The following is a 13,233-nucleotide window of genomic DNA, read 5'->3' as shown; positions in this document are numbered from 1 at the left end:
GGCCGCAGCGATCTCGTGCCGCCTGCGTTGAAGCTGTGGCCAAGCCCAAGGGAGGGGGTTGGGGGGGGCTCTGAAACAACAGCAACAAAAGGTTTCTCTCAAGCATCCCCAGGCAAACTTCCCGGCCGGGCCGCCAGCCCCGGGAACCCCGCATGTGCGAGCACCGGCGGTGCCCGGGCGGGGCCGGGCCGGGCACCTGCCCCCTCCCCTGGGACCCGGCTGTGGCGGGGGCCGCGCCCCCGGGTGTGCGAGACGCGGGCTGCGCGAGGGGGCCTCCCCCCTCCTCCATCTGCTGGGATATTTTTTTTTTTAAGTCCACAAATGACAATGGCAATAAGGGCATGTGAAATCCAGGGAGACTGAATGGGACTGAAAGGCTGCCCCCCACCCCCCAGCCATGTGCACTGGAGGTGTTGGGCTTAGAAAATAACAGGTAAGAACTTTTTTTTTTTTTTTTTTTTTTTTTTTGCACTTGCTTGCTTTCCCGGAGCTCTTAATGCCCGAAGCGAGCCCAGAATAAAAGGGGGGAGCAGAGAGAGGCCGATGTGCCCTTCAGTGCCTCCTCCATCCTGCCCTGGGAGGCGGCCGAGCAGAGTCGCTCCCCCGGCCTGGGGGCGCTTCCCACCTGGCCCCGGCGGGGCCGCGGGGAGGGGGGCAGCAGCCGAGCCCATATTGGATGCGCTTTCTCCCCCCCGCCCCCAGCCATGGGCTCAGATTGTAATGATTTATCCCTCCAACCCCTCTGGGCAGGCGCTGCCGGAGACGCTGGGATGTCCTGCCTCGTGCAATACTAGACACTGATCGCCGGCCTCCACCAGACCCGTCCGCCTCCCGGATCCAGCACTGCCTTTTTTTGGGGGGGGGGGACGAGGAGGGGGAGAGGAGAGAGAGAGAATATGAAGGAGGACGCGGCTGCAGGGTTGCATTGATCGCTGCCCCCCTCGCCCATCCCCCCAGCACAAAACCCAGCCGGGCTCCGTTTGCACCGGGACCTCCTCTCCTCGCCTCGCCTGGCAGCGCCGCGGCGGATGCATTTTTCATGAGCCCGAGGTGAACAGGTGCAGGCGGCGGGGCCGGGAGCGGCAGGATGGAGAGCGGCGAGCGGGACATGTACCGCCACTTCCAGGACTGGTGCCTGCGGACCTACGGGGACTCGGGCAAGACGAAGACGGTGACCCGCAAGAAATACGAGCGCATCGTGCAGCTCCTGAATGGCTCCGAGTCCAGCTCCACGGATAACGCCAAATTCAAGTTCTGGGTCAAATCGAAAGGCTTCCAGCTCGGCGGCCCGGACGACGGCGGCGCCAAGCAAGTGCTGTACGTGCCGGTCAAGACCACGGTGAGTAGAGGCGCCCGCCTTGTTCCCCGCGTGCTGGCGCCGCGCCGCGCCGCGCCGCGCCGCGCCGCGCCTTGCTCCGCTCTCCCCCGGCTGCATTGCCCTTCCTTCCTTCCCCCGCGGGCCGGGGTCCGGCCTGGGCTATTGTCCCGTCCCCTCCATGGTAGGCAGGCCAGGCCAGGCGTGGGCTTGCAGCTGCACCTTCTTGCTCCTAGACGATCCCGATCGATCCAGCCCGCTGTCTCCTTATTGGCACGAAGCCCGCGGTGGCGCTGGGCGTTTATTTGGGGGGGGGTTTCCCCAAGGCTCTCTTATTGTTAGCCCGCAGACGCAGAGAAAATTGTGCCTCGATGCCTCTCTGGAGCGGTGCCGCGGTGCGAAAAGGAAGCGAGCAGCGGAGGATCAACAAAGAGAGCTAGGCTGCCATACGAGCGAATGAGAGATTTGTGTTCCCCTGCCTGGGATTGCGCGAGTCTCAGAGCCATAAAGCTTAAACTCAGGCGATGCGATCCAGTAGCGTTGCAGCCCTTAGCAGAGGCTGCAGCTGAATCGCTTAGATGCGGGGCTAACAGCGGAAGAGCTATTATGCTTGGTGGTGGCAGGAGAATTTCCTATTTAAGAAGATGGGAACTATTGGCTACAAGTAGGTTTGCATCTTGAACTCGTTAATATGTCATTTTCCCCCTCTCTTCCCCTCCCCCCCCTTAATACTGCTACCTCACCCAAGGTGTGGTGTTTAAGATGACACGGACAGAAATGTCTAGTGTTTATTTGGGGATCTAAAGAGGGGAAATGTGGGCAATCCTGTATTTTTGAGGGACAGTATTTTTTTTCTCTTGCATCAAAACCTCATTCTGACCTAATGAAATACATTCCTGGCTGACACAATAAAGAAGGTTTTTTTGTAGAAAAGTATCCTAGGTTTAATTATGGCATATAGTCCCAGGGAAAATCTAGAAATTCTGTTCATGCATCTGCTTTGGGAAATAATAAGCTGGTACCCCAAATGCATTGATTTATATTTGTCCCCTTCCAATCATTGCTGCTTGTTGTCAAGAAGTATAGATGTGGAATTAATTTTTAAGGCATATAAAAATATGAAAATTGAAAGTGAAAGAGAATGTTCTCAGAGCAGTGTTTATGTTCCCTCCCACTGCTTTTATTCACAAAGGGTTCTAGGTCTACCTATTGGTCTGGTCTAGGCATATTACTGTTCAACAGCAGGTTGTTAATCTTTGATCCTAGAATTTATTATAGAGCAAACATATTTGGGAAAGAAGTTTGAAAATAAAGCCTAGATCAAAATCTTAGCTAAGACTGAAATATGATTTTTAGGTTGATGGACTGCTTATTCTTGCACTTACTGGAACACTATATTTTGAATAGTTTAAGAAGCAAGATATTTTCATTCTTAAGGGTTTCCTTTCCAGAACAAGTTCATAACTGCAAGCTAATTCCTATATTTTGTGGTAAAACTTAAATGAGCTGATAAAGAGAGAGAGACTTGTGAAAATGAAGAGTTGTTCAGGGCCTTTCAAAGACCTTTCATGATAGCACCAACTAGCACGCTTTCTATCATTTTACTAGGCCATGGGGGCTTCATTTCCCTCCTCCCTTTTTCTTTTAGCAGATCCCTGTGTCTGGTGGTACTCTCATGTTTATTTGCTAGAAATATTATTTAAGTGTTGGTATGCATAGTGGCATTACCTTTGTTTTGATTTGGAACCCTATGACTATGTGCATGCTTGTATATTTAGCTACCTATTTCTAGTGATTATAAAAACCAAAGAGGTCCCATAACAAAAGCAAGAGCAGAAAATGACCATGATACTATTTATAAGTATTCTAAAAATATGTATACATGATTTTGATTTACTAAATATAAAATATTAAGGAACAGGCCCTGCAGTCTTAGATCAGGTAAAGCTTCCCGGTAACTTCTATTTGCCTGAGTATTTTGGTCCCCCAAATCTGTTTTCACTGTAAACAAGAACTGAATAAGCGTAGAATTCAGGTATAACTAGCAGCTACTACAAACAAATGACCCCCCCATACACACACTTAAACATATTTAACCAACTTCATGCTCCATTCTGAGAAGGAAGCAATGTTATCAAGCACATCTTTAGAGTGGCATCTATCTAAGATAATAGTTTGTGGAGACTATGTGCTGAATAATCCAAAGAGTATTGTTGTATGTCTTATTTGTAGAATCTCCATACCATTGACTGAATAGGCCTAAAATTTGATCCTGTAATGTCAAATGATATTTTAGGCACAGCAAGCCAAGGTTTTCAGGTGGCAACCTGGAGTGTTGTTGTTCATCTGTCAGAAGCCCATTCTTTCATTCATTTAATCAAATCCAGATAACACTTTGAAGAGTTTATTCATTTATGATCATTCAGGCCTATGCCTGTTGTCTTGCACCATTTTTGTGTCAGTGTTGCCACAAACTTGATCTTATCCTGCCCATAGAGCAAGCCACAACTGAATATCAAAACTTATAAGAATTAAACAAACAAACAAAAGTTTGCATCACTGACGAGCAATTTCAATGCAAAATGAATTGCCATTGGTAATTCCGGCCAACAGTAGTCTCTCTGAATTCATAACATGGATGAAATTGCAGTTCTAACTCCAGAGTCCTAAGCTGGTCAAAAATAAGCAAATAATATTTGACTACTGTTAGGAATTCTCTCTTTGACGCTTCAAGGTTTGTTGCTCATCTTTGCTGTCAGCCAGAGAGATTTGCTCCTGATGGTGCTGTAATCCACTGCTGCTGGTAATTAGACATCATTACTGCTGCGTTAAAGGGAAAGAGAGAAGGGGAGAGGACAGGCTGGAGCTAATTAACTGCTTGATTCTAATGAAAGAAGGAGAGACTGATAGCAACTGGGAGGTTGCACCGGAACAGACTAGACATACAACACAGACTTAATTGAAGCAAGGGTATCTTGCAGGTTTATAGTAGCTGAGTCTTGGTCCACTTCTCATATTCCATGGACAGTGAGATACTTGCTAGGTTTTGTTCCTTTTTTCTGTTACTACTTTGAGCGTTTTGAAATCGCAGGACTGCTTTAAATATCAACTTAAACATGTAGACAAAGAGAATATATATGTAGATATGTGTAGGCTTAATCTATTTTGCTGGCTTGGTTGCTTCAAGAGCAACAGGAACGAATCAATCTCTGAATGTTCACATCCCTCTGTGGCCTAGGAGATGCACTCTTGGTCACCAAGCAACAGCATCCTGCAAAACAGCCATTTTAGGTCCAGGGTAGGATGACACTGAGTGAAGTAGTTGCATATATGGTCCAGTGAACATCCCACTTCTGCCACTTTTCACACTGCTGCCATTCTTGTCAGATGTTCTCTTTCATTAAGCCCAAACTGCACTTCATAAGAATAGTGAAATGATGCTTAACTTAGACACATTACATAAAAATGTTAAACTGAGAAATATGTCAAATGGCTGACAATAATTGGTATAAACTTTTAATGGTTGCGACCCAAAATCACTTATGTGTACGAACAGCATTACTAATATAGTATCTCTTAAAACTATATAAATGATTTTTCTGATGGGTTTCCTTGTGGTCTGTCAAGTTGCTTAGCTAAAATTAGTGCCTGATGAATAATTTGAGAACATGGAACAAAAAAATTAGTAGTGTGATTCATAGGCAAAAATAGGGATCCTAAAATCTGCCTGAGTTTAGATATTGTTGTCTAAACTGAGCTAATGTCCCATGTCATGTCAGAACTCCATGTTCCAGGTACCAATCTTTTGCCTAAAAATAAGTGGCCCAATGTACAGACTATATACTATGCATAAATCTACAGGAACAGAAACACTCATGGCAGATTCTTCTATCCATTATAACCATGTAAATTTGATTTAACTCTATGGACTAGAACGGAGATACTTTTATATAAATGAAATCACTATCTCCCCTATGTATGAATTTTCCTGCGCCTCCTCATATTTTCCCTACTTGGGAACATAAAACCAATCTTTAAAAAACAAAACTGTGTTAGCTTTGGTTAGAACCTTTGATCTTGCTCCTTCAGGAAGGTCTGGTAGTATGCTGATTTCTATTAGCAGAATAATGGAGCTTTCTGATTACAGGATTGAGGACCTTTAAGGGTTAGTAGATTTAGCAGAATTGGTTGTATCCCCACATATTCCTTGTTCTGCTATTGAAGAGCTAGATCAGAGTGAAAATTTGGTTATAAGAATTCTGTTCATTTCATTTTAAGGGATGCGTGTTTGCTTATGAACGCTAACATATAAGAAGTGCATCAAAGAAAGATAGTTTAGATATTAAAAGTGGATATGTTATTATTATCATGTGGTTTTAAATTACTTTCATTCTTGTGACTGTTTATAGCAATTTGAAAATGTGAAGCATTGCTTTTAGTACCTTTTTGCTTTATTTTGTAGCAGTCAGGATCACAGATGAACAACAGAGTTTGGAAAATGTATGTTGGTAGCTCTCTAAGCTAATGAACTGCCAGCATACAATAGGAGTAAGTACCATGTAAAGGTGAAACAATATCATTATTAGAGTGATGTTGAGGGTTGGCTATAATTTATCCCAAAGTATGCTTCTGCAGCAGTTCAGTTCTGTTAAGCACTCCCCTCATCACTCAAGAGCCCTCCTTAATCCCCAGTACCCTACAACATCTTGTTTATTCTGCCTGTCCTTCACATCTCTGTCAGACCTTCAAAGATCCATCTCTTCTCAATCCCATTCCCTATTTCCCTTGCCTCCTTTTCTAATGGGCTCTGTGAGGAGTGAGGCTAGTAAGTCAGATGAACCTGTTAAAAACCAGGCATAACTAATGGATCAAAACCACATAGGTGGCTACTCTTGGCTGTAGATGGGTTAGATTTCCATTAGTAAGTGTTACGCAATTTATTTTTAAAAAAATGTCTTTATTAAACCTGTTGTTTTTGTGTATTTATGATATTTTAGACTTTTCAGTAAGTGTTTGTTTAGCTTGAGATACTTCTAGAAATGTGAAAGCCCACTTTTTGGAAAAGGGAGCATTTTTAAGTACTACTTTTGTAAACTAGAAACTATTGTATATTAACATTACTTAGAAAGTACAGTTGGTTTGAAGAGTTAGTGCACCAGATTTAGAGACTAAAGTAAATCATGAAACCTTAAGCAGGAATTTTAATTTTATTTTCAGTGCAACATTGCCTCTATACAACTAACTACTTGATGCCTCCATTTCATACACATATACATAAATGTACACACACATAACAAAAAGCAAACCAATATGCACATTAGCATAATTAAATACCTTATCTCAATGAAGAGCAGGCATCTGGTTTAAAAGTCCAAGTCCACAATTAATGTGCTTGGTTCTCATTTTTCTCCAACAACTTCTAGAAGCAAACTTCAAAAAATAAGTTTCCAGTTTAACTTGTGAAAACCTTGTAACTTTCTGGGGAGGATTATAGAGATAATGGGCTTGATTCTCTTGAATCAAGAGAATCTGCTGTGATAACCTGTTGTAAGTGGTGTTACATTGATGAAAAAAATGATGAAATACAGTGGACAATGAAGTTGAGATGCTTTCTGTAATATAAATTTGCTTCAAAGGGACCAAGTGCTTCTTTAGCTTGATAAAGGTATTTCCTGAAGATTGTGTTTTATAAGAGGATATATAGAGAGAGCTTAGTGATTAAAAGGAGGCTGATATGAGCTGTACAAGTTTAATACTTGGAGGAATCATGATTCTCAGGGAGTTGCCTTTGCTCTGTAACAGGTCCTCCACAGTGGGCAACAGGGAAGAAACCTCCCGCTGAAGGAGGAGCTAGTGATTCCAATTGTATTTTATCTTGGACAGCCTAAAACTGGCAGAAGCCCCAAACACTTCAGTTTAGGCCTGTCTCAGAACATAGGCTGCAGCTAGCTGTGGTTGGCCTGAAGACACAGTTCTTTGGGTCCAGACCAGGGTGCAGATGTTACTGATTAAAGACCAACTCTTAAACAGGCCCATTAAAGTGAATGCCTAGGTAAGCTTACCACAAGGAATGGGGTTGAGCATCCTGATGCATGTTAAATTGTCATTTTTTGTCTAATGAATGGAAATCTTTCCTGTTTATCTTGGTATGAATTTTATGGATATTTATGTGGCCTTCTGGCCACTAAAGGGAAAATTTTGTAAACTGTATAACTAGTCGATTGAACATGTATATTCAAAGAGACTAATGATAGTTCCTAAAAATGAAGTGTAGCATTTGAACCACTGACATGTACCTGGGGATGTGTCAGTATAAGAGACTAGCTGTAGTGGACATTTGAGTTAATAAATATGATAGATGATAGAGTTAACCTTAAGCAAAGGCGGTTTTCAGAAATAAATGTACAGTATGGACTTGGAGTGGTAATTTTTATTAAATGACCTACTTGAGCTTGGGATGCAACTCATTCAACCACTTCCACTTGAGGCTGTAATTAAGCTTCTCTGGGGAATGATGGGCTAGAATTTTACCAATAAGGTCACTGTATCTGAAAGTTTTGTAAACTGTTGCCTAAAACTGTGATTTAGCAGGAGAGCCTCAATATTATTATACTTTGGCTTTACTTAAAATTCAGAGTAAGTGATTTGAATCATTTTCACTACAGCCTGAAGTACAATTTCTATGCAATTGAAATAGGTAAGCACCGTCAGTCTCAACCTTCTGGCTGTATCCTATGTGGGACTGTCCACAGGATGTCACTGACTGACTTGGGCACAAAGTTTCCAGTGTAGCCCTTTCTCAAAGCAGATGTTTCCCCACTTTTGATTAAAAGCAGTACATGATATTTTCACCTAAACTTTTCTTCTGCATAATCACTGTGATGGCATTTTTGGTTGGTGCTAATACCAAACTACTATTTAACTATTACAATTTGAGAAGAAAAGAAGAAACAAGAGCAGAACTGTAAAAAGAATGGCAAACGTTAGAGGTGGTAAATTAATCCAGAAGAAAAAGGATTTGTAGAGGACAATGTGGAGCCTTTTACCTGGTGACTTGATAACAAAGGTCACTGAAGGGTGTGTGAGCATATGCATTTATGATGCATAGCTTGCTCCTTACAAGATGCAACAAGGGGGGACATGTCTACAAGATACTCTTAATGTGGAGTTGCCTAATTTGCTCCATAGTAAATATCTCAGCTTCATGTATCTGGCCCTATTAGGCCACAGATAACTAATAAACTCCTCAGTTGGCTAGTACTTGTAAATGCACTGCAGAGCATGTCTAGATGCTGACCCAGCTGGCTGGGGCACAAGGGTGCTTCAGTGCGGGAGCTGCCTGCCAGCTAGCCCCATACTGGTGCACCCTTGTGCCTCAGCTAGTCCCTATGCAGCACAATGAGCCAGGTCAGAGCAGGCCTGGCTGACAGGCTGACCTCTGGCACCCCCTACCAGCTGGGGCTGCTCTGACCCAGCTCAACACGCTGTGGTACCTGGCACACATGCAGACATGGCACCCAGGAGCAATAAACTCTAGCGCCATATACGTAATGCTAATTTGCTGTATGTTAATGGTAGTTCTCCACTTTGCTTTACTTGTTCAACCATACTGACTTTTTTGGACATGTAACTGAGAGGTGAGTTTGATGCAGGGTAAACTTTTCAGGGGTTAAATGTGCATTAAAGAAGTAATACAGATCTAATTAAAATAATACATTTTTCCGTCTTAACTGCCTCTCAGTACAGCAGAATCCAATATTATTCTTTCTACATCCTTCTGGATGGCGAATTTGGGGCCAAGGCGGTAATAAAATAGTGGGATTTAAAAGATTGCTTTGCCTCTATTCCTCTCTGTTTAAACAAGCTTTTTATCCCAAAAAAGGGGGAAATCCCTCCTTAAACAGAAGGTAATGAGCTGAATATTTTATAATGCTAAAGTTAAAACAAACAAACAAAAAAAGAACCAAACTAGAATTCCAATGGATTTTATTACCAATTTTATTGGTAATTGTGGATTTTTCTTTTTCCTGTTTTAACTTTTCATGCACTCGGGCTGTGCTGTTATCTGCCTATATGATTTTAAAAATGATTTAATAAATTAGCAATTATTACCATCCATCACAGTTTGAAAGTAGGAAAATAAAATAGGATGAATCTGTCCAGGTAAAATATTAACTCATTTGTCTTTTATGAAATGCATTTCATAGGACCGGAGTGATCTGGAGTATAGCATATAGAAAAACTAAGGAAGTAAAACAGGAAGACATGGGAAGGAAATGAGTTTGGGAATTGGAAGCTGCTTGTAAGCATCCAGCCAGTAAAATACACTCTGAACAGGAACAGCATCCTGCACCCAATTTTGAGGCATATGCACGTTTGTGGTTGTGCTTAGACCTTATATTGGAATCCTATGCAGAGGTGAAAGTCACTCGTTGGCATTCTTACCACAAACAGATCGACTATATCAGTGAGTGAAGTTGGTTGATTGGATTCTAAATAAGGTCCGTGCATGTTAATCTTAATATAATCACATACAGAACTTAATGTAACTATAACTCACCTGCCTACGTTGCAATAAAATATTCCAGTGAAACAGGCTATTGTCTAGTGCATGAAGAGACAAAAGTTTTTGATTTCATGTAGGACTCTGAAGGCAAAACTAACCATCGCCTCAGTGATGTTGCACAAGCTTATGCCATTCTTAAATTAGGCCCTTATTCTTTGGTTATAATATGCTCTAACAACATGCAATTGTCTCAGCCAAGCACAGTATAGTCATACTGTTACTTCTTAGTGTGACCCTGTGTTTTGATTGGTTAAGAGTGCCTGAGTTGGAGAATGTTCAAAGGACAGAAGTCAATTAAACTCTACAGCCATTTTTAATGTGCTTCAATATATATATCTCCATCCTTTTTCCTTCCCAGCTAGATTCTCCTGACATTGTTTTTCTCAGTTACCCTATCTTTACTTTAAAAGTTTTCTTTTCTCCCACTTCTACAACTTCCACCGTGGCAGCTTTGATTGTGGAGAATTCAGATCCTCCATCTCTTTAAAATGACTTTAAATGAGAAGAATACTACTTCTAAATAAAACTGGAAGAGTGGGAGAAGGAGAGCTTCAAAATAAGTAAAATACAAATGCATTTACTTCTCTAGACCAGTGGTCTCCAAACTTTTTTGATCGTGCACCCCATCAGTAAAAAATTTTTGAGCACGCACCCCCAATATATGTATATTTATATAAATAGAAGTTCTAATATTTTCTTCCTGCACCCCAGTGGATCGTCTTGTGCACCCCACTTTGGAAACCTCTGCTCTAGACTACAGATTCAACCTTCCTTGGACAGCAGGGTCAGCAAAGTGTGCTGTGAGTTGGATGGTACAGAAGAATAACTAGTGCAAATTTCTTAACAATAAAAATAATGAGTTAAAACAAGGAAGGAGTTCCTTTTTAACTTGGCCTAACTATATCCTAGACTACTGAACTTCAGCCTCAAACTTTATAAAGGCCAGCATAGAGTGCTACCTAGAAAGAGGGAACAACCTGAAAGAACCAACTACCTAACCATTAAAACAAGTTGGAATATGGAAGATCATAATTTTCTTTTCCTAAAAAGGTTTGTTTCAATGAAAGCTTTCCCTGCAAGCTGTGCATGCTGCTCTTATTTCTAAGTTCTGTTTGTTTTTTAACATGTAGTTGTAGTGTTAATTATTTTAATCATTATTACAATACCTATTATGGTAGCCTGTTAGTTAACTAGAGTACATTTGTTGCTAGATACTGAAAGGTTTCTATCTTTACACACATGCGCACAGGTCAGGTATACTTTGCAGTTTATATCTGAACATATTCAGTCTGATAATAGCATTAATGTTTATTTGATATGTGTGGTACTACACATTGTCTTCAGTTCTTGTTGTTTTTGCTTTTGCTACTGCAGTTTGGTATATACTAAAAGGTAAAGAAATTAGCTTTTTTTCCTTACACAGCCTGACTTGTAGACCTTGAAGCCTGCTGCTTTTAATTTTGAATTCCAACTCAATGGCAAGTGCCAAGATTCAAATGCATATCATCTATGGGCAGTAGGATCAGTGTGCTTGTGTAACGTTAGTTAGCTGAACTGCTGAGCTGGCTGCATTTTAATGTTTTTAATCTTTGCTTGGAAGGCATATTATTTTGGTGGGTAACCAAATGCAGTCTAAGTTTTACACAGAAGAGGAGATGTACAAGTGGGCTTCTAAATCCAGGTTACTGTAAGGTGAAATAAAAAAATGCTTAACTGGAAAATCTATTGGGTTCAATCCACACCAGCCATCTGGACCAATATCTTACGTCTTATTTATCTAAACAAAACTTGGACACTAGATGAGTAGAAATATGTTAAGCTTAGTTGAAATAATTTGTATGATAATCTTTTCAAATGCCCAAGGCCAGACCCAGTGATTTTTAGCAATCACTGAATAATATTACCATTGTAATCTGGGCTTTACCATTTTAGGACCCATATAAAGTTGAGTCAAGGATCAGTTTTTTCCCCACACTATTCAGCATCTATATTTCATTATTGGAAGAGCTAATTGGACAATATGGCCTAAAGTATCAGCAGTAGACAAGCAATACTCTGCATCTCATTTTGTAAAAAATAAACAGCACTGTCTTCCAGTGTAATACTTGGCCCCATCCACACCTAGATTAAAAAGCAACTTGCACACGCACAGGCCCTGGCTCTATTGGTAATACAATTGAGATTCCAATGACAACACTTAACTTATAAGCAATGCATATATTTCATAGCAGGATCTGTGCCATGTTAGTTAATGGCTATGGGAACATTTAGGATGTTTCCTAATTGTTGTAGGCTCCATTTTTTGCATTACCCCAGGCTTTTGCATTTAGTGTCATGAGTCTTCTCTATTGGCTTTTGCTGTCCTTCAGAACAGAGATCAGTCCTGCAGGTTCTTCTATAAAGTCCCATTATCTACATCTGGTTAGCACAAACACAACTGGAGGGTAGGGCAAACTTGAATTTTGAACCAGAACATTACCTACCAAAACAGTGCAGTATTGAACTGCACAGGTCAGATGACTGAATCTTGAGCCAGAAAATTTCTTTCTGTCTAATAGAATAGCATAGTAATGAACTTGGCAGGTTTTTTTCTCTGTTACGTGTGTGTGTTACCAGAACAACATGGTATTGAACCTTGTGCGAACCACTGAATTTTGAGCCAGAAAATTTCTCTAACAGAATAGTGTGTTATTGAACCTCGCAGGTTTCTCATACCTATATATCTCTCTCTCTTTTACTGATGTATCTGTCAGACTAGCACAGGATTGAACTGTGGAGGGTAAAACCCTGAATTTTGAGCCAGAAAATTTCTTTCTGTCAGTCTGTTTGATAGGACAGTGCGGTGCTGAACCTCTCCCTCGGAAGAGCACGAGATTGAAACTCGTGGGTTGGTGTGTCCTCTGGCTGTCTGTCAATAGCATAGTATCCAACCTCACCTCACTGTAGTGTAATATTGAACCCAGCAGATTTCTCTGTGTCTCTCCTGTATCTTATAGGCTAGCAAAATATTTAACCTTTCAAGTTTCTCTCGGAGTAGTGCCGGATTGAACCTTGCAGGTTTCCTGCCTGTCTGGACAGCGCCTGTGGGACCGCCTCGGCCTGTCACAGCCGCGCTGGCCTGGCTCCGGCAGTTCTCTCGCGTCTGTCTGACACCACAGCGCAGCATCGGTCTTGGGCCGCTCAGGCCGAGCCCCTCGCTGGTCCTAGCCAGGGAGGGCGGGCGTGGGGCGGTGCCCGTGCACCTGGCGCGGGGCCGGGCGGGGGCCATACGCCGGCCCCGAGGGACCCGGCGAGACAAAGGCGGAGGGCGGGGGGGCTGCGGCAGCCGCTGGGCCGCACGCGGGGCGGGGGG

The 13,233-nt window shown here is 42.2% G+C and overlaps 1 protein-coding gene across 3 annotated transcripts in view; it reads left to right on the top strand.

Moving 5' to 3' along the window:
* The first annotated feature begins 29 nt into the window (after positions 1-29).
* Positions 30-13,233, top strand: part of NOL4 (nucleolar protein 4) — a 281,954-nt gene continuing 268,750 nt past the window's right edge. The window contains exons 1-2 of one of the 3 annotated variants that reach the window (XM_019547639.1): positions 30-433; positions 751-1,339. In XM_019547639.1, the coding sequence (XP_019403184.1) occupies positions 1,088-1,339 (252 nt within the window). In that variant the 5' untranslated portion in view covers positions 30-433; positions 751-1,087. Of the gene's footprint in view, positions 434-462; positions 1,340-1,403; positions 1,980-13,233 lie in introns of those variants that run through there. The other 2 variants (XM_019547645.1, XM_019547653.1) reach the window with 2 other exon arrangements.

The sequence above is a fragment of the Crocodylus porosus genome, unplaced genomic scaffold (genome assembly GCF_001723895.1).
Source record: "Crocodylus porosus isolate Cpor-Errol unplaced genomic scaffold, CroPor_comp1, whole genome shotgun sequence".
Taxonomy (NCBI): domain Eukaryota; kingdom Metazoa; phylum Chordata; order Crocodylia; family Crocodylidae; genus Crocodylus; species Crocodylus porosus.
This window is presented reverse-complemented; position numbering and strand designations above follow the sequence as displayed.